Source organism: Phalacrocorax aristotelis, chromosome 7 (assembly GCF_949628215.1).
Source record: "Phalacrocorax aristotelis chromosome 7, bGulAri2.1, whole genome shotgun sequence".
Classification (NCBI taxonomy): Eukaryota; Metazoa; Chordata; class Aves; order Suliformes; family Phalacrocoracidae; genus Phalacrocorax; species Phalacrocorax aristotelis.
The window spans coordinates 18,271,199-18,297,695 of NC_134282.1; the positions used below are offsets into that span (position 1 = coordinate 18,271,199).

General features: G+C 40.7%; 1 protein-coding gene across 7 annotated transcripts in view; it reads left to right on the forward strand.

The window, feature by feature from the left end:
• The first annotated feature begins 793 nt into the window (after nt 1-793).
• The window catches only part of ARMC9 (armadillo repeat containing 9), a 72,177-nt gene continuing 46,473 nt past the window's right edge, over nt 794-26,497 (forward strand). For 3 of the 7 annotated variants that reach the window (XM_075099067.1, XM_075099071.1, XM_075099073.1), the window contains exons 1-9: nt 805-859; nt 1,206-1,301; nt 3,049-3,174; nt 3,754-3,924; nt 4,946-5,101; nt 7,631-7,723; nt 9,062-9,086; nt 17,340-17,497; nt 19,386-19,484. In XM_075099067.1, the coding sequence (XP_074955168.1) occupies nt 1,251-1,301; nt 3,049-3,174; nt 3,754-3,924; nt 4,946-5,101; nt 7,631-7,723; nt 9,062-9,086; nt 17,340-17,497; nt 19,386-19,484 (879 nt within the window). In that variant the 5' untranslated portion in view covers nt 805-859; nt 1,206-1,250. The other 4 variants (XM_075099070.1, XM_075099072.1, XM_075099069.1 and 1 more) reach the window with 3 other exon arrangements.

The following is a 26,497-nucleotide window of genomic DNA, read 5'->3' on the forward strand; positions in this document are numbered from 1 at the left end:
TTTCTCTGTGTCTAGCAAATGCTTGCTAGAAACTTGGTGTTAATGGCAAAAGGTTCATTAACACCACTGTTAATTAAAAATGGGACAAAGTCTTGATAATGGGCTTGGCCAATCCTCCTGTTTGTTTTGGTCAGGCTTCCACGAGATGACAACATGTTGGGCACATGCCTGCCAGAGCCATGTGTGTGCAACCCACGGGGCTGGCCTTGGCATCCCTCACCCCAGCTGCGCTGGGGCTGCGATTCAGGCTCATTGTGCAGTGCTTGCTCTTGCCAAGGCTCTACCTTTTTTGCCCAGCATCTTTTTCAAGCGAACCCTCCAAGCTGCGAGGTAAGGAGAGCAGGCAGCCACGGCCATGGGCTGTTTTAACCAGGGTGGGAATTACTCCCGGTGCTCCCATCCCCTCAGAGAGCACAGCGCTCAAGGGCAGGCATGGCGGGGGCAGATACCACTGGATCGCTGTGATGGCTGTAATTAAGAAATCATGTAATTGTACAGCTGAAAGCTACGGACCTACAGACAAGCACACAGTGTGGCGCGCTTGTAGAAGACTTCTGACTTTCTCTGGATGGCAAGAGGGTACAAAAACGTATGCTAAGACAGTAGATTATTTTGAAAAATTAGCTTGCCTCCAAACGCTCCTCGAGTTACGTCAGCGTGGGGGAACGGGCCCCGCCTGCAGCTCACCTCCCGCGCGCCAGGGGGCGCTGCGCGCTGGCAAGGTGGCGCACCGACCCCCCCCTCAAGTGACGCGTCCTTCCCGGCCTGGGATTGGCTGAGAGGGATCACATGCAGCGGGAGGGGGCGTGGCGCGGGGGGAGGCCGCGGTTGCTAAGGCGACAGGAGGCTGCGGCGCAGGGTAGGTAGGCCGCACTTCTCCGGGTGCCTCGGGAGCCGGTAGGGCCGCTCTGGGCCCTGAGCGGGCGGCCGCAGCGCCCCGGACCGGGCGGGAGCGAGGGAGGGCAGCAGCGTGCGGAGGCGGCGTGAGGAGGCGGCCCGACCGCCCCGCGGCCCGGCCAGAGCGGCGGTGCCGGTCGGCGAGGACCGATCTCGGAGCTTGTTTGGGGCGCCTTATGGTGCGGGGGGGATGTTCCTCATGCGGTTTGTTGGGAGATGAGGTGGCTAACGGGCCGTGCGCGACGGGGCGGGGCCGGGCCGGGCCGCGGGATGGCTGTGCTGTCTGCTAACGCCCCCCTTCTGTGCAGTTGTCTAGGTTTATCAACGATGAGACGCAGCAGTAACGCTTAGCGATGGGCGACGTTCTAGCTTATGAAGCCGAGTTACTCGGGCTAGTGAGAGAGGTTGGTTTTCTCCCTTTTTTTTTTTTTCTTCCTTTTCTTTCTGTTGGTTGAAATGAGTAAGGCAAAATTTCCTAATGCTTGTATTCAGAGCCAGGCATTGTAACTGTGGTCTCAGTTCTGGAGTTATTTAAGTGGCCAAGTGTTTGCTGTGCTCTGAAATCATATTGACTCCTGTCATGCTCTGTAGATTCAAAGGGCTCAATGTCCATTAAATGCCAGCAGTCAAACACCAAATCAAATTAGAATTATCTGTTGCTCATTGCAAATGAGGCTTTCATTAAAGGAACAGTTAAGTTGATTAGATCCATGGACGTCTTTGAGGCTCAGGTCCAACCTGTGATAATGGTGAGGTCTTTAAAACATTGCTTAGCTGCCGCTTCATTCCATCTGCATATAAAATCACAGAGGCATGTAAACACCCTAGAGCTGATAAAGCCTGGGCTGAAGTCCTGAGGCCACTGACCTCCATGGTTTAATGCCTAAGCAGGATTTTCAAGCTAGACACTCCTCTACCCTCATTGCCCATAAGAGGTAATAAGAAGATATTCTGAAGTGTGAAACTGTCTTGTGAAAAGGACAGTGAGAGACAAACTTTCAAGGGTGGGTGCCTTTCTGGTAGTCTGTGCTTCAGCCTTCTGGACAAATTGGCTAAAAGGCATGTTTATGACTTGCAACAAGAACGCAAACTGTGTTCTCTGCTGCTCGTTACTGCCTCATTCCTTTGATCAAAACTGTGTTGGTAGCCTAGTTGAGGGCCCTAACTGAACACCAAACCAACAACCTAACCCCCCTGCCTTGTGTGTTTGTGTGACCCAACCTGTTGTAGGGTTGTACAGATGCCAGTGCTGCGGGGGGGCAATGAGGGGCATCAGTCAGCTGTCGCTGTGCCCAGCTTTGACCAGGCTGTCTGTTGAAAGCCTAGACAGTTACTTCCTGCCTAAAGGGTCTACCAAATGGCAAAATCATACACAACTTAAATCTTCTTGTGGATCTCAGAAAACAAATCTAAAAAGAGGTTTAAGTACTTAAACCTCGCTACTATACTATTGTTTATGCTAACAGTGAAGAAAGTAAATTATTCCTATTATCTGTGGCAGTGTTGGGCATTCAGATCAAGTTTGCAAAATGAAATGTGATGTTTTGCCTCAGCAACCAGTAACTAAGGCTCCTGAGATGGTGAAAGGTGGGGAAAGTTGCGTGTAATGTAGAGACTGTACATTGTCAGAGGAAGAGGCAGGGCTGTTTATCTCTCTCAGAAGAATAGCGCTTGACTAGTTGTTTGTTAATTTGGCTTGCACAGCTTCAGATGAGTGACCTGGCTTAGAATTCAAGCTGTCTGACTACTGCTGTGGACGTGAGAGACACACTTAAGAATTCTGACCTCTGAGAACATTATTTGTAAGGAAGCTATTTAATTGTTTCTTCTACTAAAGTATAGCATTAATAGATTTTAGTTCTTTTTCTTCTTTGGTTGAATGAAATTACTGGCTAAATTGAGGGGCATCATTCTTTCAGAGAGGATGTGCTTGGTTGTCAGTACTATTTTCTAGGATGCAGGAGGAAATTTAACTGAGAGAGTATTTCCCTACCACATGAGGTACCAGTTCTTGGTTTGTTGCTCTGCAGACTTTGGCATTTATGAACCCCGCTACAGAGAAGCTTTAAAGGACTTTGGCCATTCATGGGTTGCTCATTGAAGCATCAATAATCTAAAAAAATATTGTTCCTGTATGTTTTTGTTTTGCAGTATTTGGATTTTGCTGGATTTGAAGAAACAGTGAAAGTATTTACAAAAGAATGTAAAATAAAAGGGAAGCCACTACCTAAACAGGCAGGTGTTTCCTCAAGAGATTCAAAAGCTTTGCCGGTCCAGGTAATGCATCATTTACACTTACTTAAACTAATACTAGAAGCCGTTAAAGGCCACTAACCACTGTCTGACTGTTACAGCGCTGTAAATTATCTCAACTGTCTGAACAGATTCTTGATTACTTGAAGCAGTCTGCTAGCAGTCTTCTTTCAGTGCAGGAACCTTCAAGTTTGGGTGTTGGTTATTTTTTTTTTTTCCAGTGCTCCAGTCCTTTTGAACCTGAGGCAGTAGTTTTGGTTCACACTGTTTTAGGTTTTTAGCTTGCCATACTTTGATAAGACTGATTTTCGTACACCATAGGCGTGTATTTTTCCCTTATAGTAAAGGTGCGTCCCCAGATCAACATGCCTGAAAATTTGGGCTTTACTTCTTGTATTGATGGTTGATTCAGGCTCTCAGAAATATTAATGATAGGTGGAGAAAGAATATTTAGGTGGTCATTGAATGATGAGTGATTTTGCTTAAAACTTTTAATTCAAAGTGTTCAGATAGCACTTGAATTGTTAATTCACTAACCTACTGTTGAAAAGATTATAGCTCTTCTGTGTTTGGTTTTTCACTGAATGCTTTTCCTCTTTGCAGAAAGATCTGCTTACAGCATTTGAAAATGGTGAGCAGAAGGTTTTCTTCCAACTCTGGGAGGACTGTATTTCATCTTCGGTCCGAGACAATGAACCGGTTGCTCAGAAGCTGGAGTTCTATCTTCATGTCCACTTTGCAACCTACCTCTTAAAACACTCTGTGGGACAGCCTGTAAGTTTAGTTGACAGTTCAAACTTCAAATTGCTTTTGTTTGTTTTACTTCATTTATTGGTCATTTATTTAATTCATTTGATGAGAATGGAATGTTTAGTAAGAAGTATTCCTAGAATATGTATCCAGTTTTTGGGCTGTGGTTTGCATTTCAGTTGAACCAGATCCCTTGTGTTGTGAAGTACAGAGATGGAATTTGGAGTTGTCCTTATCTTGGAGCTGCTGAAGTATTTTAACTTGGAAAATACCAGCATGCTGATACTTTCACACCTGTAAGTGTAGTCCATAGGAGATTCTTAAAACACTTACTTTGCTTCAAGTCTGGACTGAAGCTATGTGTTAAAATATAAACATTACTGATAATGGGGAAGCTGAATCTTGATGAGCTCAGTATATCATATAGAAAACCATAATTCCAAGCTTTCATAAAATAAAATCTCTGTTCCATGGGACTTTTTTGATGAAGAGACATTTAAGTAGCCTGGAGTCAGCCAGATCAGCCAGGGCTTAATAGATCTTGCCTTACACCTGTCAGCTGCTACAGTAATGTTTGGATGCCTTCAGTGTTTTCTAGCCTCTAAGGAGCTTTTGGTCTCTTCCATGTACCAGGTCCCCTTCCTGGTGCTGTGTGTCTGGATTTTACAGCTCTCCCCTTACCACTGAAATAAAACATGTCTAAAATAGATGTTTCTTCTCTGGCCTGAGCATGGAGATGGCACTCAGCTCTAGAAATCTGGCCTGAAGTGGGCAGGAATAATTTACATTCAAAAAGCAATGGTCCCTCTCTTCTTTTCTTGAACCTGGGTGACACAAATAAAAATATTGGTTTAAGTTTTCTTTTTTGAGTGGTGAAAACAAGATATAATGCTCTCTGGCTCAGTAAATGTTGCTTTTTAGATAACAAATATTCTGGTATTTCAAACTTGGTATTAATATGTTTAGGTCTCTGCTTATATTTGCCAGCTTTACAGTGCATTCAGAGTGGTAGTTTTCTAAATAAATATACTGCTTTATTTCCTAGGACAAAGCTGAACTTGAGGAAAGGATTTCTCATTTTAAAGTATACCTGGAAACAAAAGGAGCTGCACTGAGCCAGGCTACAGAGTTTCTTCCCTTCTATGCTTTGCCTTTTGTTCCAAACCCCACGGTACATCCTTCATTTAAAGAACTTTTCCAGGTAAGTATCTATTTTGAAGAGATGGTATTTATGATTATTTTTCTCATGGGGTGATAGATATTGAATGATGTTTAGTTTGGTAATTGCTTTTATTGTTTCCTTCACCAGAAACTGTACAATCATAAGAGAACATACATTTCGTGGGGGAAGGGTTGTGAGAGTGCTATCAGTAACAGAGTACCATCTTAAATATTTTTATTGCATTGAGTCCTAAATGGTATGCCAGCTTTGTGTCCATAAATAAGAATTGCTGCTGCTTCTTCATTTCCTAACAACCCTGAAATATGCATTCTTCTGAGAATCGCTATACAGTACTGTTGTTGTGTTCCAAGGTTCTTTTCCACCACAAAAAGAAAAATGGTGGAAGAGCATATCTGTGCAGAATAGTTTGGTAACTCTTGCCACAGGCATTTTTCCTGGGTTTTTTTTTTGTTGTTGTTAAATATGTTTTAGCCTTTGCCTTTGAATGGCTGTTTCAGAGTTCAGTTCTTAGGCTTGCATGTGCAAGGTGAGAAAAGAGTGTAAAAGTTAGTGTGCTTGAACTCCAAAATAGATCTCCTTTGCAGGTGTAGTTTCAATGCGATGATGATCTACAGTTATTCTATTGATGAAGGGGCAATAGAACACCCTGACGCTGACTGCTTTCTGGGCACCATGCAGGCAGATGGTTAGGAAATGATGGTCAGAGCCGTGATTTGATGTTCCAAAGTATTGGTGGCAATTCCTGTGGGGAGGGTACAGCTACCACTCCACCTGATGGTGCTGATGGCTTGTCCATGTGGTGCAAAACTGCACATTAACTTCCTGGTTATGCTGGAAATGGCTGGTGATGTGGTTGCACTTGGTCTGAATCAAGGAACTGATCTGCTTTACTGCCTGTGAACGTGTGTATGTATGCAGCTCCCACATGCATGCATACACAAATTTGTAAAATATGTATAATATTTTGCAGGGTTATATGCTTGAAATGCTTCACCATCCTACCACATGGACAGTTTGGCTTATCTAAGGTGCCGTGGGCAGTTATTGTGGTGGGAGGAGATATCTTCAGCCTGCATTGCTGCCATACTTTGATATCAAATCAAAGCTTAAGTGATACTTGCCCTAGGGCTGACTTTGGATGTACCAGATGACAAGGAGCTCCAAAAAAAGGCATATACTGCCCTTTTCCTTTGGGACTAGCTATAAATAACGGGATGTACTGTTTGGCCTCAGAGATGGTGTATGACTAGTCTTTTTTAATTGTACTTAGCAGCTTTTTTTTAATGCCTTATCTAAGACAAGATCCTCAGGTTTATTCATAGTAACCCAGTGCCCAAGCTCTTAGTCTGCAGTCACTCATATTTTCTTCTGGGAATTGTACAGCTCATTCCATGTTAGTGTTGAAACGGATTGTTTTATATTTGAGAAAGAACAGCAGTGCAGTGAGTCACTAGTCTACTAAGCAGTGTTCTTACGGCATTTTTTTTCTCAGGCGTCTGATGCTTTATATAGCTGGACTTCCTGTGTGTTTGTGTAATACATCTTGAAAAATAATATACACTACTCTCTGCAGGAGACATGATTCCTTTGGTAATATACAGCATACTGTGTTGCAGCACTCTCTGGATGCTGAATTGGTAAATGCAGCAAGTAAATTCTGTACTCTTTCCAGCATGGTGAAATATGAGCAAATCTGAGGTGTGAGAACAGCTTGCAATGTATACGTATACAGCAGTAAATTTAGGAAGCTCCTGCTACTTGTTGGATGATACTGATTTTTTCATCCATTGGCTAGCTTTTCAACAAGCAGAAACCAGCTTAACTCAATGTTTGAAATAGAAGAAATTAGTATTCACTGAATTCTTAGGTGTAGTTTGGCTTTTTTCCTTAACTATTATTTTCTTGTGCTTATGAGACACTGTGTTAGGCAGAAGGCAGCATTTCAGTTAGTGGCTGATATGTTGGTCTATTTTTCATACATAAGGATTTGGAAAAAAACAACTCATTTTAGAAATGTTGTACCCTGATCACTGATTTCACGTCATGATGCTTGCAATGGTTATTGACATAATTTATAATTCTCAGATCTTGTTAGGAATGAAAGGTGACTACAGTGATTACTTTTGGAAAACAGCAATGGAAAACTATTAATTTCATACTCTATTTAATAAATCTAAAATTAATATTAATCTTTTTCTTTTTTCTCAAGTTGCTTATATTTTAAAGGTACTTCTAATTTAAGGGCAGTTGTTTCATGCACATACAAGGGACCAACGCTATATAATAGTTTTACACTTGAAATAAAACTACATCGTGGTTTTAGAACTCTTGGAATTCTGGAATAATACTGAACTTTCTTCTAAATTCTGTACACTTTTATGGGTACCTAGCAAGCACATTCTCTTCAGTGACAGTGAAGGGAAAATGTTTTCAACACAATGCTGGCTGCCTTGTTTACTAGTGGGAGGTTGCTGTGATCCAAACAGTACTTTCAGCGGAGCGTACATATTTGGTGAACAACTGTCATCATATGCTTTTCTTTTCAAGGATTCTTGGACATTGGATTTAAGGACAAGATTGGAAAAGTTCCTGTCTCTGACTCTCAAAGCCAGACAGACTCCCCGGCTTCTCACGTTATTTGTATCCTTTTGAGAAAACACTGAAGAAATCAGAATTACTATAAAAAGCAGTATAATTTGTTGGAAGAGTGTGCTGCTAAGATTTATTGCAAAATTGCAGTAACATTGCTGTTCAGTGTTTTTGTGATAGGAGGCGTTGTTTATAGTCCACATTCCAAAAAACCTTTTGAAAAAAGTGATGTAAAGACAATGTATAGATGCATATGAACCTGCGTATTTATCATATGACCATTCTTTGCTTCCATGTATGAAGTACAGGATACCTCAAGGCACCAACCTGACCTGACTTCTTTCTTAACGTTTGTAAAGCTTTTAATCTTTTCAATTAACCATTTTGGGCACTAGCTGAAAGTTTTCCAGGGCTTTTAAACATTCCAGAAATTATTGTTTTACTAAATGGCTTGTGCTTCAGACCGTATTGTTTTTCTAACAATTTTGTTTAAGCTGTTTTGTCAGGCCTAATTTGCAAACTAACTAGCTATATGACAAATTATCTTCATTTTTGGTCGGTACAGTTAAGGGCAAGGTAGAGAGAACTAAACTGGAGCCTTTGTTTCTGGCTTCTTTTTTTAAAAAAAAAAGTTAAAAGTCCTTTTCATGCTATATCTTACTTTATTCTAAAGCAGCATCCTGCCAAGGTGGTATTGGATGATGGGCTGAAAATTACATTCCTTCTGTTCCATTCCTGCCTGTTTGCCAGGATGGGGAGCAGTGATCAAAACACTGCTTTCACTCCCATGTTACAGATGTTTGTGTGGCAGTCTGACAGAGCATTTGAAGAAATTTTTCTCTCTGCTTATTCCTCTTTGTGGAGTAATGGACTGGATCCTAATTGAGCCCTGAGTATTTCCTGGGTATAAAACATCACTTGCCCTAAAACACTTGCATATATTTTATGTAAAATCAGTGGTTTGACTTTTGATTTTGGTGTTGATACATTCAGACTAGAGTTACCATATCTTATACTTCAGGGCTGGATCTATTATCTTTAAAGGTCAGCAAAAAGTCTCCATGCAACATTGTACATTGTGCACTTATAAGATATTTTAATTTTTAAATAATAGTTTTATTAATATTATTAATATATAATACATATTATAATGTTTATTTAGGATTTATTTATTTAGTATTTAGTACTATCTAGTATTTATTATTGATTCATTTATTCTTGGTCTCCTGTGAAGCATTAGGCATTGGCTGTTGCCTGGGACAGTAGGAATGTTTGGCTTGGTTGAGTTCGCGAGCCAGTTGTATTTCTCATTCTGTGTCTCTGGAAAAATCACGTACTGAAAGGACATGGACACACACATTTTCCTGAACTGCTTTTACTCGTAAACAGAAGGAGAATGGACAGTGCAACAAAGGTAAATGCTGAGATGTGGTGAGGATATTCTGTAAGATTATTAGGGGCTATACTAGTAGAGGAAAGTATGCCTGGAATGATGGGCAAACTAGTGATGTATGGCAAAAGTCCTCTGAAATCCAGACCCCTGTCTTGGTAGTTATTGCTATACTGCTTGAGGTCAGTAGGGTTGAGCATAGGCGTGTACTAGAAATGGGAGGGGGCCTAGTAGTAGTATTTGTATTTTAATTCTGTTCTGTCCTGAAATATCATAGAATGGTTTAGGTCAGAAAGGACCTTTAGAGGTCATCTAGTCCAACCCCTGCAGTGAGCAGGGACATCTTCAACTAGATCATGTTGCCTAGAGCCCTGTCCAACCTGTCCCGGAAAGTTTCCAGGGATGGGGCATTTACCACCTCTCTGGGGAACCTGTTCCAGTGTTTCACCACCCTCATAATGAAGTTTTTTCCTTATATGCAGTTTAAATCTACCCTCCTTTAGTTTAAAACCATTACCCTTTGTCCTGTCACAGCAGGCCTTGCCAAAGAGGTTGCTCCATCTTTCCTATAGTCTCCCTTTAAGTACTGGAAGGTGCAACAAGGTCTCCCTGCAGCCTTGTCTTCTCCAGGCTGAACAACCCTAACTCACTCAGCCTTTCTTCATAGGAGAGGTGCTCCATCCCTTGGAGTATTTTTGTGGCCTCCTCTGGACCCGCTCCAACAGGTCCATGTCCTTCCTGTGCTGAGGGCTCCAGAGCTGGATGCAGCGCTGCATGTGGGGTCTCACCAGAGCAGAGGGGCAGAATCCCCTCCCTCACACTGCTGCCATGCTGCTTTTGATGCAGCCCAGGATATGGTTGGCCTTCTGGGCTGTGAGTGCACATTGTTGGCTCATGCCCAGCTTTCCGTTCACCAGTACCCCCAAGTCCTTCTCTGCAGGGCTGCTCTCATTCTCTTCATCCCCCAGCCTGTATTGATACCAGTGGTTTCCCTGATCCAGGTGCAGGCCCTTGCTCTTGGCCTTGTTGAACCTCATGAGGTTCTCACAGGTCCACCTCTCCAGCTTGTCCAGGTCTCTCTGGATAACATCCCGTCCTCCTGGCATTTCAACTGCACTGCTCAGCTTGGTGTCATCTGCAAACTTGCTGAGGGTGCACTTGATCCTACTGTCTGTGACTGATGAAGATACTAAATAGTACTGGTTCCAGTACAGACCCCTGAGGGACACCACTTGTCACTGGTCTCTGTCTGGATGTTGAGCCATTGACCACGACCCTCTGGATGCAGCCATCCACCCAGTTCCTTATCCACTGAACAGTCCACCCATCAAATCCATATCTCTCCAGTTTAGAGAGAAGGATACTATGGGAGAACATGTCAAAGACCTTACAGAAGTCTAGATAAATGACACCCATAGCTCTTCCCTTGTCCCCTGATATAATAACTCCATCATAGATGGCAGGACTTGCCCTTGGTGAAGCCATGCTGGCTGCCTTGGATCTCCTCCCAGTCCTCCATGTGCCTTAGCATACCTAAATATGGTAAAAACAAGTGGAGAACTCTGTACAAAGTGCATACCAGCTCTCCAGTTTCAATTACGATTAAAGTAAGTTTCCTCAGATTCCTTTCCCATACCTGCTTATGCCTATCTGCGTGCTCCAGATGTCAAATCTCATTCAGTTATTCTGATGACTGATGATCTTAGGAAAGGTTTTTGTTCCAATTCAGTCATGCTGTTTAGACTCCTAAAATAGTACATATTTGTATCTCCTGAATAAGAATGCATTAATAAGTATGATTCTCTGATGTGTTGCATTTTTAGGTAAGTTGTTCATACACACTTCAGTGTGTAAGTGAATTGGGGTCCTTTAAAAAAAATAGTCATTTCAGCACTGAATCCTGTTAGGTGCTGATGGTACTTGAAATATGTGCCTTTTTTAAATCAGTTCAATAAATAGAACTTAGGTTCCAAGCTCCCTTGTATTAATTTTTTTCACTTGACTATCTGTTTTCACTTTATTGGTAGGGATTTATATGAGCCCAGCTGGGTTCCTAAAATTATGTTTCCTCTTGAGTGGTGAGGCCCTATCTCGAGCACTGTATTCAGTTTCGGGCCCCTCAGCACAGGAAGAACACAGAGGTGCAGGAGCATGTCCACAGAAAGGAAATGAACCTGGTGAAAGGTCTGGAGAACAAGTCTTATGAGGAGCGGCTGAGGGAGCTGGGGGTGTTTAGCCTGGAGGAGGCTGAGGGGAGACCTTATCGCTCTCTACAACTACCTGAAAGGAGGTTGTAGTGAGGAAGGTGTTGGTCTCTTCTCCCAAGTTACTAGCAATAGGATGAGAGGAAATGGCCTCAAGTTGTGTCAGGGGAGGTTTAGATTGGCTGTTAGGAAAAATTTCTTTACTGAAAAAGTGGCCAGGCATTGGAACAGGCTGCCCAGAGAGGTGGTGGAGTCACCATCCCTGGAGGTGTTCAAAAACCATGTAGACGTGGCACTTCAGGACATGGTTTAGGAGGCATGGGGGTGTTGGGTTGGTGGTTGGACTTGATGATCCTCAAGGTCTTTTCCAACCTTAATGATTCTATGATTCTATTTTAATCTGTAATTTTACACTGAGGATTTACTATTTGTAGATCGAATTAAGGAGAAAGTTAGGCTCATCTCCCACTGTGAGTTCCAGATATTTTCTTTCTTATTTTGTGCTTTGTGTTGCATTAGACTTTCACTGAATAATGGAAAGATCTTTGTGGATTTTTATTTTCCAGAAGTTACTCTTTTTCCTTGAGGCAGACTTTCCTGAAGGCAATAATTCCATACTCTGATTAAAAAGAAATAACTACATGATAACTAACCTGAATTATTTTGGGTCTAACTATTTTTTATTTGGACAGGTTCTGTGCTTTATACAAGTACAGGGACTGTCACGGTATTGAATTCATGCAGGCCAGCTTTAATTTGTAGATCTGTTACGTGCCTTGGAGCCTGAGTTGGTTTGGATTTTTCATAAAGGTTACTTGAGGCCTGTCTTGTATGAAAGTTTTGGATCTGGGAGGTTATTTCTGCCGTTTGCTGTCCAAATCACATGGGATCCACAGTACATACTTGCTGTTGGAGGGTGTTTACTTTATCAGTGAAGGAGAAATGCAAAGAAAGTTAATAGGCAACATGTAAATGAAGAGCAGTATGGCAAAGAGTCCTAAAAACAGGCTTTTGTAAATAGTTACCAGTCATTAGTCTGACATACTGAAGCACTTCAAGCTTGGGTGGGGTGGTACATATGCTCTTGAGGCTGTCCTGGAGAGTTTAGTGTGTTTACCTTTCTTGATTAACCTGCTACAGTCTGGCTTTTTTACCCATTTGCTAAAAGAACTTTAATACCTGTTTGAGTTCCAAAGCGATCTCTGTAGCAGTTGTGCTTAACTTAGAGCTCTCTAGTATGTTTTCGGTTTGGCTGGAAAGAGAATTGCAGAATGCGTGGCATCTTGCACAGATAGCTTCAAACCTTCTCTGTGTCCTCTGTGCTAACAGGAACGGAGGGAATGAAGCGTTTGGAAGTGTGTTGAGCTACTGTCCCCTTCACTGTTTTATTACAAATCAGTGGATGAGTTCACAGCCTCTCCTCCACCCTTTCAGGAAAGGGAAGAGTGGAGGAAGTGTGTCAGGCTGCCACACAAGAGAAGCTGAAGTGTGACCTACCTGTCTGTCAAGATTTGCTGTAGTCTGAATGGCTATTAATGTGGAAAGATGTCAGTTTAGAATATGGATAGTAATTTTTATGGAAATGAGGCAAGCAAGAAGGAGACAAAGCAAATACTGCCTCTTCTCAGAGCAATGTTTCAGTGTCACCTAAGGAGCCCTGGTGTCTGTCAGCAGCTCTTGGCACCTGCAACTGCTCTGCTGAGAGCTCTGTTGCATTGTATGCAGGAACTCGATCTGGCCAGAGTCAGTGCTTCTAGCAAAGTATGAGTGTGGCTGAGATTAGAGAGACAGAGGGAGCAAATACAAGTTCAGGAAGCATGTTTGAGGTGTAGGTAAGTCGTCATGAAGAATAATGACCAATCTCTCACTTAGAGAGAAAAGCTTGTTGTGGAATTATGTGCATATGTGTAATGCCTTGGCTGATCATAGGAACTGGAGTCAAAATGTTACAAAAGCTTGTCAATTACGTACATGAGAGAGCAGGCAAGAATACTGGTAGAAACATGCAGTAGTTCAGGTGGTGCTTAATGCCAGCATCTTCTGAAGATCAGGCTTTACTTTATGCTGTATCTTCCTAAACCAGGAGGTTAGTCCTCTGTCCTTTGTTTTCCCCTCTTTTCCTCCACAGATGAATAATGGTTCTGGTAGGTATTAGGTCCAGAGCTTTTTTCCCCATAAGCTTATCATATGTAGAAGGTGTTTGTCAGTATTGGAAGTTGTGTCTGGGAGAGGGAAAGAGAGAACCCAAATGTGTTGTGTTATTCTCTTCTTCCTATTACGGGTGCAGTTTGATTACTGCTGCAAGGTGACTTAAATGTGGACGGCCTCTAAAAGACTCTTTCCTTCTCCCCTATTCTGACTCAGATGGCAATGATACAACACTTTAAACAAGCAACTAAATTTTCACCTGGACTGGTAGCTCCTGATCTGTCTGCATCACACTGTTATTGGTTATGAGGAAATGGCAGGAATGCAAGGGGGGAATGGGGCAGCACAGGACCAGCTCTTCCAACAGCTGTCTGTACTTGGGTCAGCTTCCTGCCCTCTTTGTAAGAGGAACTTTAATGAAATATTTTTCCAGTTTTTTTGTAAAATTACTTACATGTGAGAAGCTAGTGATAGAAAAAAGGCAAGATTTGTCAAGACTCTGATTCCTTTCTTGACTCTCTTTTCTTAGTTAAGACCAGTGTTTGTAATTGATAATCCCAGGATTTTACAGGCAAGGGGTAAATTGGACCCTGACTCTTAGTTGCCAAGACTAGCATTCATGCTGCATTGAGTTTTGGTTATGTAGTTTTTCCTGCTGACTTTAGTTGGAAGACATACTTTCATCACTGGAAATTTTCCCCACTGAGCTATGAAAAACAAGGAAATAATGAGGTTTAGATTTCATGACTTGGTGCTTCCAACTTTCCTCTGAGTGAAAGTCATGCTCTAGATACATCCGCTGGAAATTTCTGAATCAAATGTGTTGTATCACAGTTAAATAAAAATGTATTCCAATTTGCTCATCTAGGCAAAGGAATGAAGTGTTGAAAGGTGGCTAGTTTTGTGTAATGGTTGCTCTCAGAATCTTTATCAGTTTAGAAAAATATTCTTGTTTTGGAGCTGTCTCATATTAAAGCTGTGGTAGCAGTTTAGCAGTGATGGCTGTGGAATAAAAATAAAATCAAAGTTGAATTATTATCAAGGGAAAATAGTTTGGGTTGTCTTTGGAAGCTATCTTAACTCCTCTGATTTTTAAGTTGATGAATACTGCATGCAGTTGAGATGATTTTAACAGCTTAAAGAACTGTAAAAAGTTTGGCACTCTGAGAAAGATTACTTAATGTTACTGGGAGCTGACCTAGTGTTCTTTGTTGGTTTTTTCTTTTTGTGCTGGATTTGAACAGGATCTGTGGCTTGTCTCAGCTTCTGTTGTTATTTCACACCAGTTTTTGCTCCCTCCTAGAAAGTATAACAAAAATATTATAAGGGTGGCTTGATTTGCAGTTTGATATCAGCTGTCAGTCACAAATCCTGCAGGGGCACAGTGCTGTGATTCATTAATGATTCTCAGAAAGCAACCATTCTTAGAAGGGAGGAGGCTGAGAGAATAAAGCGACTGTCTTTTTTTTTTTTTTTTTCCTTAACTCATACATTTTCAGAAAATACAGATTAGAATTAAGAAAATGTACCTTCTCTATATTCCATGCTGTATTTTAAGACAATTTATAGCTGAAGTTTATAGCTAAAGTCTATTAAGGCACACTTTCTTTTTAATCGGGGCTTTTAGAGATAGTTTTGCTAAATTTTATGAAAGTATAAACTTTTCTTGTAAATGAGATGAAAGCAGGCTCTTTCAGAAACCCCCAAACCCATAAGCTTTTAAAGTGATTTCCAACTTCTGAATTCATAGAGCTATCTAATGAGTTGGACCTTTTTCATTTGTAATGGAAGCTTTATGAATGGTTCTACCTGAATAGTATTTTTCTGTTAGTTTTGCCTCTCTTATATTCATGTGTTTATTGCTTTTTGAAGCAGTTTGTCGGAAGTTGTTTAGCAGATATTTGTGCATGATTAGTATACATCACTACCTGTGAAATAACTAGCTTACAATTGTAGAAGGCAACTTGTGAAGACTCTACCAGATAAGCCATGGTGCTAATACAGCGCTTCCACTCCCCATTCGTCCATCTGCTTAAGATTACCACCTCTGTGCCAGCTGCCATGGGACAGCAGAAGTTTGTGCCTGAGTTAAGAGAGCAGGGAAGCAAGTGCAAGGGACAGTTTTTAAATAACTACACCTAAATTCTCCAGAGCTTGTTTATCATATCTGCCAGGTATTATATGCTGAGATTACTTTTTTTTTAAACACAAAGCATTAACTGTTTAGTGAAACTCTGAACTGCTTAGGATTCTCCAGACAAGGGTCCCAAAAATTTCTGTTTATATCAGTTATGTTTCCCAATGTTTCTATCTTACATGAACATATGATGTACATCTTTATGGAGACAGTGAATAATGAAAAAGGATAATGGTTTCCTCAAAGATTGTGTGCAGTCTGTTCAAAGCCAGAAATAGGAACTAATTTTTCTAGTTTCCTATTTTGGATCTTAGCTACTTTGGGTTTTTTTCCCTCTGGGTCTGTTTGGACCTAAACTGTGTCATACTGGGGTATTTGAAATGGTCTACTCTAAGCCAAAATTTTTTAAAATCTGTGAAAATGAATCCTACTTCTGTCTGAAGCCCTGCAGTCAAGCTGATTCCTGCCCATTGTTTATCAGAAAGTCCTATGGTAAATTTTCAGTCTGCAAATGGGCACGATGCCATTTTCACAACACTAGAGCAAAACTGGCTTCTCAGCAAACTAATTTAAAACATAATGATCTAGTGAAATACATAAACATCAGCAGTAACAATAGACTTATTTTGCATCCGTTCATTGTTTTGTCCAGCCATGAAGATGTGGACTGTGCTACGCAGCTCCAGATTCCGTGCCTGTCTTCCATGTAGAGCACTAGTTTGGCTAGGTCTGAGACTGGGATGGAGGTTACAGATTTTGATACTTAGTTTGCTTCTTTCATCTTTAAAGTAATTGTACCTGAAGAAACAAAATGTATCAGAAATGTAACTCTTTTTTTAATTGTTTAGACAGAAATAAAAGAAAAATCTGAGTTATTTTCAGAAACTGAAGGTACTAAAAGTAACTAATATAGCTAACCATTAACCAGTAAATGATGGAATCACCTGAAAAATTTTGTGCAGGGGTAGAGAATTCCCTGCAACTTTGGAGAATTCAGTGAATATTTAATAACAGATAGAAACTGGATGACTTGAAAGTTGTTTGGTTTTTTTTTTTTGCTCTGAGTTGTGCCATTTTCCTTAAAAGGTAGAAGACTTAGTATTTACTTTACAATAAGCAAAGCACTACATAACTGTAGACCATCAGTGGTCTATTTCTGTAAATTACCTGGAGAAAACACCCAGCCTCACAGTGTGATCTAGCAAACACTGGCATGAATCTTTGGGTACTGTCATTCTCCTGTTTTATTGTTTTATCTTTGAAGTGTCTGCTTGACCTTTCTAGTTGCTTGGTGTGATAATGTGTTTTACCTACTGCTACTTCAGTGAATGTAGAAGATAGTGCATGAACCTCATCTGCAGATAGCAAGTTCAGTTAACCAAGTGTGAGCTGCGTTTTGTCACATATTCTTCTGATTTGATGCCCACAGCTTTGTTTTGTCTCTGATAGCATGGAACTTCTTGTATTAACAGACCTTTAAAACCCTATCCTCTTCACAAATTTATTCAGTGATGTTTACTGTCTAATAGTTGTATTGCTGCTATAACTATGAAGCAATTGTTTCTTTGGGCAATTAAGGCAAAATAAATACTTGTAGCTGTTGCAATGAAATGAAATCACACTAGTAGTGTGGAATTATCCTTGCAGTGAAATTCCACCCCTTGGTTAAAAGTAATTCCACAGCAGCAGCTGAAGTTGTCCCTTCAGAGCAGTAAAAGTGCTTGTGGGTTCTTTTGTCCTTTCAGTTGAAAAGGTGATGTTATTTCTTTTTTATTATTCTCTTGACAGAAATGTTGCAACATCTTCATCAACAGTTAGTGGAATCTGAGCACAGGACCATGACCTACCTGAAACGATTTAACAAAATGCAGGTGGACTACCACAATCTCATTGGAGTCACTGCAGAGCTGGTGGATTCCTTGGAGGCCACAGTCAATGGCAAGATGGTAAGAAATGACTCAGATGTGTACTTGCTTCCTCACCCCCCAGGAAATGGAGAGAGGGTGCCACTAAAAAGTGAGTTAAACTTTGTAGTTATGAGCATTTCTGTAAGTATTCTGTCTCTTTACTAATGAAACATGGTACTTTGGATGAGAAAGTCTTCCATTGCCCCTGTGTACTGTGATAAAAGTAGTGCAGAAGATGGATTGAATTCTGCTGGCTTGGAGATCTTGAAGAAATTATCACCATCTCACAAGACATCTCAGAACTCTTATGAGAGTCCACTTTTGAGCTTTGGTATTCAGCAGTGACTCAAGGGCATTTCTGTGATTACTGACTGCAATCTAGCCCATCAGAGGTGGTTGTATATTTAAAACTGCTGCCAGGTCTGTTTTAAGTCACAATGTGGTGGAAAAAATCTTCTCATCCAAAGTTTTGTGAGGAAAAGCTTTGCTCTCTGTTCTGCTAAGCTGAACTTGTTAATTCAGTTAGTAAAGGGAAGTGGAGTAGGAGCAAATAGGTTATTCACTGTGTGAAATGGGCCGCGTGTATGTGGCTGGAGAAGGTACAACTTATGGGTATTTTTTATAAAAAGATGATTTTATGTTTCATCTTTTGTGCTGTCTTCTCTGTGAGCATGCCTCTGTATGACATCTTCTGTATAACCTGAGGATTAGTCTTACGGCAGATGTTGGTGGCCTGTAGATGCTTTTAAAGGAGTTGTGAATTGTTAGCAGAGAGAATGACTTAGGAGTTCCTGTGCTGCCTGCTGAAAAGTCAGTATGTACCTTCCTCCTGTCACTAGCGAGAACATCTTGTAGTTTGTTACTCTGCATCTGGGACCACTGTCTGCTCACATAGTTACTGCAGGGAGAATTTGCCTGTAGGTATGGATTTTGCTTTATAGCAGATTGGGAAAGGTATCTGCTGACAGGAGCTTCGATATCAGTAGGAAATGCATAGTCGTTCATTTGCTGCCTACCATTTCACACTCAGTGCTCTCCAAGTGCTCCTCTTACCTTCTGTGGTGGAGCAACCAGGCACTGGTTGTCTTTTCTTGCCAATACTTGATTAATTTCCTTTGTGAGCCTTGTGCTGGGCAGTCATTTGATCCTTCCCAAGTGTGTCCAGCTGAGGGTGCTCTTCTGTTATGAATCTTGGTTTCTGTCATTTCTGAATCCAAAGTGGAGTTGGGTAGTGAATAAAATCGTGTTGAAGTTAGAACATTCTGAATTTGAAGGGGTTTTGTTGTCTCGCTGTAGGTCTGAGTATATCAGAAGTGTCCCCATTCACATTTCTATAATCTCAGTCCTCTCAGCTCTGTTTGGGGAAGCTAATAACTTTTCTGAAATTAAGTAGTTTATTGTGGTATAGATTTCCCAAAACAAAACCTAAACCTGCTGAGATGTTTTGCATTGAAACACAAAGTGCTGTACTGTGTAATTGGTATTTATTCTCTTTGCTATACAAGACCGCTGTGTAAATTCTGTTCTTTAGCTAGACAACACATCAGCATATAATTGTCAAAGTCTAAAGCACGAAACTGCTTCATACTTACCATTGGACAATTTACTTACCTTTTGATTGAGGAAAATCTGTATGCAAACACAGGTGTGACAAATGCTGTTTTACTTCTAGACTCTCTGAAGGTGTTTGGCCTTAGTCTTGAGAATAGCATAACTGTTCCCAGATGGAGAGAGCTTACTATTTTCTTAATTTCTGAACAGAAGTGTAGTTGCAGTGTAAACCTTGTGCTTGCATCAATGAGTCTCAGGTGTGTGATTTCTTGCCCTCTTAAAAAACCAAAAGAACCTTTAGTATAAAAATACTTGTTTGGTAGAAAGTGTAAGTTTTATATAATCCTGTTCTCTCTTTATGTTTTGTAATTTTTAGATCACGCCAGAGTATCTTCAAAGTGTTTGTGTTCGCTTGTTTAGCAACCAGATGAGACAAAGTGTAGCACATAGTATTGACTTCACAAGGCCTGGAACTGTAAGTATTAATGTTTGGGTTTTTACAGTAACTATCTCAAAAGACAATACCACTTAAGCTGTATATTGAAAAATGAATGTGAGATAGTGAAGACAAAACATAATGTGTCCAAGCTTGTATAAGAATGTGGCAATACATAAGGTTTTGTTGATCTCAAATGCTGGTGAATGACATGGTTACACTGTCATAGCTGCATAAGTATGATTTTATGATGTTATGATAACAGTAAGTAAAAAACCAAAACAAAACAAAAACCACAAACAAAAAACCCAAAACAACAACAACAAAAACCTAAAACTAATGTCCTGAGTGTGATTTAGTGGCACATCTTAGCCAATTTAATTTATCTAAAAAGAAGGGGTGGCGTTGCTCAGCTTCGGACACATGCCTTGGTCCTTTCTGCTGTCAGTGATGTTCCTATAACCCCAGAGTGAATTAGCTTAGCCAGCTAAAGGAGAAGCATCAGACAGGATCATGAGAACAAGTGGGGAAAAGAGGAGGAAGGGAGGACTTCCCTTTTTTGTAAGAGCTAGTTGATAGATGGGCAGTTAGATGATACACCTAAGCCACCCTCTTGATTTACATGATGGGCTTTGACCTTATTGATAAGCAGCTTGGGATCTCTAGGGGTTTTTTCTTCCCTCTTCACCAGCCTCTTGTTCTTTTTCAGATGGCTGCAGCATAGATAGCTGCCGTAGGTGCTTGTGCCCATTAATGTTCTGCTCGATGTCTTCTGCCTAAATAGACTTGGAGCTTCCCCCACCCCCCCCCAGCAGCAGAACCAGCTAAGGACAGTTTCTAGAGTTCTAGTGAAACTGTGCCAGGGGTGTGAAATTTTAAATGACTTAATGATAGCGTAAGAGCTGTTCAGTGGTACAGCCTTTTTTTAATACCTAGCTTGTTCAAATTTTTCAAATAAACATTAACATTAAAATGGCATGAAAACAACATTTTAATATTTTTAATATTAAAATATTGTATGCCACTGCTTTACAACAACAAGCCAAAGTCATGAGCTGTGCTTATTGCTTTTGCCATGGCAGCCATTCATGTATACTTAACTTTATAGTAAGAGAGCTTTGTGAAGTGTCAAAGGAAAAGCAGAAGAAAATAAGATTCTTGCCTCTTATTCTAGCCAAGGTTTTTAATAACAATGACGCTATGGGTACATTTTTTTCCTCTTGAAAAATGTGATGCAGAAAGATGAGTAGATAATAAAAATGTTCCCTTTTCCTTACTATGTGCTAATATTTTCAGAGATAAATATTATTCCTCATCACTCTTCAAGCTGTTTTAAATGCCCTCGCTTCGCTGTTAATGGTCAGAATGCCTTTCTGTAACTTGACATGTATTTAGGAGCTGCACTCTTAGCAGCTTTTGCAGGCTGCATATCCCAGGGTTTCAGGAAGGAACCAGTATCTCTGTTTGTCTGCTACCTCAACATTAGGAGCTCTCTGTAACTTTTTTCTCCTCAGATTTACACCATGTCTGTAGTGTATGGTTATGCCATCTCCCACTCCATAATATACCCACCCCCCATGTTTCTTCTGACCAACGGTTTTTGGGAGTCTTCCCTCTTTCCCTGCTAAAGGCTTTCTGAGACAATGCTTTATGTAACCCAGTGGTCTTCTGCATTTTTGCTATCTAATGTTGGGATTGTGTGTGTTTCCCAGCTCCCCTTCCCTGTACTGAGAACACCCATTCTCTACAGCCACATGCTCTCTGCATCAAGGTTTCTCCTCTTCTCCTGTGCTTTGAAGGAACTCCATTTGCCCAGGGTTTTGCTCTTATTATTTCTTTTCTTTCTGTCATAAGTTGATCCTTTGATCTCTTGAACCTTTTTGGGAAGGAGGCAGAGGGAGGAGTGTCATCCTTATGCAAGGTGCTGATTTGTTTCTTTATGTGCTCTGCAAAGAGTGCAGAAGTGGATGAAGCTGTGTTTTGGCTGGTGAAAGCTGGGTGGATTATTCCTAGACTGCATATGTCCTTCTGTACTGCTATCACATATGCTATTTTAGCATAAGTATCTGTCCTTGTACTGTTTGTAAAGCCTTTAGGTATAGGCATCTGTTTCCTTCTCTATGGAAAAAAGACTTTTAAGAGTTTTAAGGAAAATAAGTGATCACTGAAGAAGTGGGTAAGCAGCACTGTATAAGCACAGTATTTCAGCCAGAATCTCTGTCACCGGATGTTTTTAAGAAAAAGGTAGACAAACAGTTACCACTTACCAGGAATGGTTGATGCTTGGTCTCCAGCACGGACTAGGTGACTGCTCAAAATCTTTTGCAGCCATACTTCCTCTGTTTCCTTCTACTAAAAAATGCTCAATGTGAAATGATTCTTGATCTTGTGCATCATGTTTATTTACTGCTGCTTCTCTAAAAGTGTCTCTAAAAGTATTTCTGCTCCAGAAGCAGCTTTGCCACTGTACTTATGCCACTATGGCCACTTTAGCACAGTCTCCAGCTATGTAGGTAGGTCAGAGAAAGAGTATTTGTTGGTGATGGATTTTTTCCCTCCTGGAAGTAAATTTTTGCCTCCTTCTGTCCCACATTAGGTTAAGCTGAGTAAAGCTGTGTTCTTCTGGCACAATTTTATCTATTTTTATACTAGGTTTTACTAGCATAACTATTTCTGTGTGACTTTATGGCTCAGTTCCCCACACTATTTGAGGCAGTTGCTGTGCCAGCAAAGTTCTCTAATGAAGGACCAGGACAGCTATAGCACTGAGACTGTTTAGATTAAGGGTTTCTCAACTAGTTTAGGTCACTCCTTGACAGTGAGGTTATAGTAGCTACTGTGGTTGAAATCTAATGTTGTTTCTATAAGCAGACCCACACACATAGGCCATCTGAGCCAACTTTTTGGGGAGCTAATCACAGTCTTCCTGTGTAGACCTTCACTGCATCATAACCAGGTTTCCTTATCTTATCCTTTTGTCCACACTTGATTGATCATATTTTATTATTTCCCGTGTAGAGAGTTCTGGTTTCATACATGAATAGCAAACATGTAGAAATGCAAATAAGCATAAGAAAAAAAAATATATATAGTCTGTCTTCTGAGAAGAAAAATGAGACTCCTTCTTCATCATCCCAAAATACTTCTAACCACTCCCTGACTCTGTTGATCCAGGAAACCAGATGAGATGGACTAAAAACCAAATTCTGACTGTTTGCCACTAGGCCACTAAGGTATCCCATTACTTTTTCTTCAAGGATTCCAAATACCTCATTGTTATACACTTAGAGGTTATTGTTCTATCTTTTAAGTGGTTTCAGGTTTTTACATAAGTTTTGGAATAAAGCTGGAGGCATTGTGGCCCAGACTAAGTAGTAGCATGAGTTTGCAGCATCTGTGCTGGATTTGTATTGGAAGGTCCCTTCGCTTTTTGCTCATAACTAATTAGAGACACTAGAATGTGGTCTTTCCAGCTACTCCATTTCACAAAACTCCTGCTGTAAGGCGCAGTCGCCTGTATAATTGCACAGGGAAGACACTAGCAGAGGGACAGCTCTTCTGCTCATATTTACCATTAGGTCACTCTGTAGACAAGATAAGTGAGAGGTTTTAAAAAAAAAAAAAAAGCAACATCTAAAGAGTTTTGGCAGGCATTAAATACGGTGGTTTGTTTTGGGGTTTTGGGCTTTTTTCCTGACTTTGCCTTGAGTATTCAAGATTTGACCCTATCTCACTAACATCACCGATGTTAGGACCAGACCCCTAAATAAATTAGTTTTGGCAGATCAGTATCTCTAAATAGATGAGCAAGAAAGAAAATCATTAACAAGGAAATTACTTTTTTTGTTGTACTGACATGCAGGCTTAAATTTCTACTGTTTTTACTTAGGGGACATGTGGATGTGCATTACATAGTTTGGAAAGAGGAGGTGCTTGAATTCAGTTAGCTATACTGGTGCAACCCAGGGTACAATCTAGGTTTGGGAGCAGGTTCTGAGAGCACAAAACACTAAAGCTCCATCACTCTCCGAGATGTGTACTTAAGCTCTGCAGCATATTTTGTTAAATCAGCTACACTACACTGGTAGTTACACTGGAGAGGAGGACTGTACCGGTGCTGTAATCAAAATGAAGTATTGCCCAAGGAAATTAAAAAGTATGCCTCGGATTATATCCTTGGTAGTGTTATTTGTCTGCAACTTGATTTTGTTCCCAGTGCATTGTATTCTGTGCTCTGTTTTTAATGTCAGGAAAGTAGTATTGTGTAATATGAAGCCTTGAGGTCTCAGGCTTTGAAATGAAAATAAAGGTAGCATGTATCACTTACTAATGTGTGCTGTTATTGTACAAACTTCAACTTCCTGGTTTGCCCCCCTGCCCCGTGGATGAAGACCTGTCCTTTCATACTGGAAGAAATTCGTATCAGGAGGACAAATCGCTGAACGAGTCTTTCTTACCAAACTGGCTTTAAGACCTGAGGCAATGATGTCTCTTAACCAAAAGACTTTCTCAGTGTAATAATACCCATGAAGTCTTATTTAGCAAGGGCTTCTGGTGCTGGCTGTTGCTTTGTGCTCTCCGGTAAGCTGGCTTGGATCTCATTGTTTCACAGAGCAACTTCATGCCTCTTGCCAGTTCTGTGACCTCCTGGGTCAACTTGTGAGCTGCTCTACAGTCCATTAACAGGATGCATCTGCTGCATGTAGTGGGAGAGTGGCCACACTACTGTGATAGTTGGGAGATGTTTCCAAGGCATCTTTAAAGCCCTATTTTACCATAAGGCTTTTTTCTAGCTGAAGCTGAATGTTACTGCCATCTTTCATCATGATATTTGACACGGGTGGCCCTGAATTGGGAGATAAGATAGATGAGAGAATTGTCAAAGCAAAAGGTCTGGATCTAAGAATAGGAGGTCAGAACACTAGGTCTGACAAGTTGAGGAAACGTTCATTTGCAGATTTAATCAGATTCCTGACTTTCTGTTGTGGTTTTGCCCCAGTCAGCAACGAAGACCCACGCAGTCCCTCGCTCGCATCCCCCCGATGCAATAGGGGAGAGAATCAGAGGAGTAAAAGTGAGAAAATTCATGGGTTGGGATAAAGACAGCTTAATAAGTAAAGGAAAAGCCTCGCGCAAGCAAAGCAAAACAAGGAATTCATTCACTGCTTCCCATCGGCAGGCAGACGTTCAGCCATCCCCAGGAAAGCAGGGCTCCATCACATGTAATGGTTACTTGGGAAGACAAACACCATCACTCCAAACATCCCCCCTTCCTCCTTCTTCCCCCAGCTTTATATATACTGAGCACAATGCCATATGATATGGGACATCCCTGTGGTCAGTTGGGGTCAGCTGTCCTGGCTGTGTCCCAGCGCCTTGTGCACCCGGCAGAGCACGGGAAGCTGAAGAAGTCCTTGACCTAGTGTAAGCACTACTTAGCAACAACTAAAACATCTCCACATTATCAACACTGTTTTCAGCACAAATCCAAAACACAGCCCCATACTAGTCACTGTGAAGAAAATTAACTCTATCTCAGCCAAAACCATGACACTTTCTAATGTTCGTTTTGACAGGGAACTGATGTGGGTAATGGTAATTTTGAAAATAATACTTTTACATACAGTGATCTATCATAGTCTGTTAAATCTTTAATAGTCTTGAGATTACTTGAATTTTACTTTTTATTTGTTTTTTCTTTTGAATAGTGATTTGTCTGGTGGGTAAGAAGCATGGGTTGTAGTTTTTTGATGCCTGCAATTTTCTGTTTAATACACATCGTAAAGCTGAGAGGATTCTGGCTTTTTAATCTTTGAAGCATTGTACATTCATTCCCCATTGAAAGTAGCTCTTAAGTCTTAAACGCATGAATACATTTTCTGATTCAAGAAAGATGTACACCTTCCTGGAATTTCTTGGATTAGGGGTAATGTAATAAGATTCTCTAAACTTTGGATTAAAGAGAAAAGTGGAACTGCTTCTTCAGATGCACAATCTCTGTCAATAGTCAAGGTGTGTGTTAACCCCTGGAGAATCTTTCTGTGACTAGAAAGCTGTATAGTTGTTTGCATATATTGTTCCTGTGTCATGGAATAGATTAAATGCCCATTATGTTTTTACTGCTGTTTGGTCCAATTATATTTACCTGTAGCTACAATTAGTTGAATTAATGTCCCTTGCAAGTTTTAGGAATCTTTTGGCACAACTCTTGAAGCTGTGGAAAAATTATTTAAAGTTCAGTCACTGGACAAAAGCACCAGCTCTTCTGTAAAGTTAAGCTGTCATTTACAAACTATAAACAAGGAGGGTTTTTTTTACCTTACCATTCTATGGTTTTTTTTCCTCAAACATGCTTTTACAGCTTGATGGTATGTTCACAAATGCAGTAATAGTTGGTGGCAGGTATTCTATTTCTTACTTGTGAAAGAGTTTTCTGCACCAGGAGGCCACATGGAACCTAGGAGACGGTAACAGAAGTGGTTGGGTTTGGTTTATTTATTACTCTGAACCATTCAGAGTGGATTCACCAAGCGTGTGGATGTATGCTCTTTCATTTAAAAATAATACGCACACTACATCAAACAGCATCTACCCTACGCAAGCTTTTCTTAGGATGACATGTGTCAGTCTTGTCTATCGCTGTCCATGGGATGGTTCTTATATGTTGCCACTTATATATGGTAAAGAAGAAAGAAACCTACCTCTTTATGTAAGCAAAGAGAAGGGTTTTTTTTTCTGCTCATATGGTATATAATGTCTTCTTCCAAGTTGCTGCAGGTTCACCAGGAACTGTCTGTGTGTGTGTATAGCACCATGAAAGTGAAAAACTCATTCACATCAGAGAATTCTGAGTGTGGTCATAATAAAAAGTATAATGTCAGATTCTTAAGACTTGTTAAGGAACAGAAAGAACGTTATTTTCTGCTCACAGTGAAGAGTGGCAAGTTTCCTGTACCTTCTGTATAAGGCTGTATATGTCTGTTAAAGAGGAACCTGCTAAATACAGTGTTTATGTACTTATTCATCTACACAAATATGTCCTCTAAAGTAAG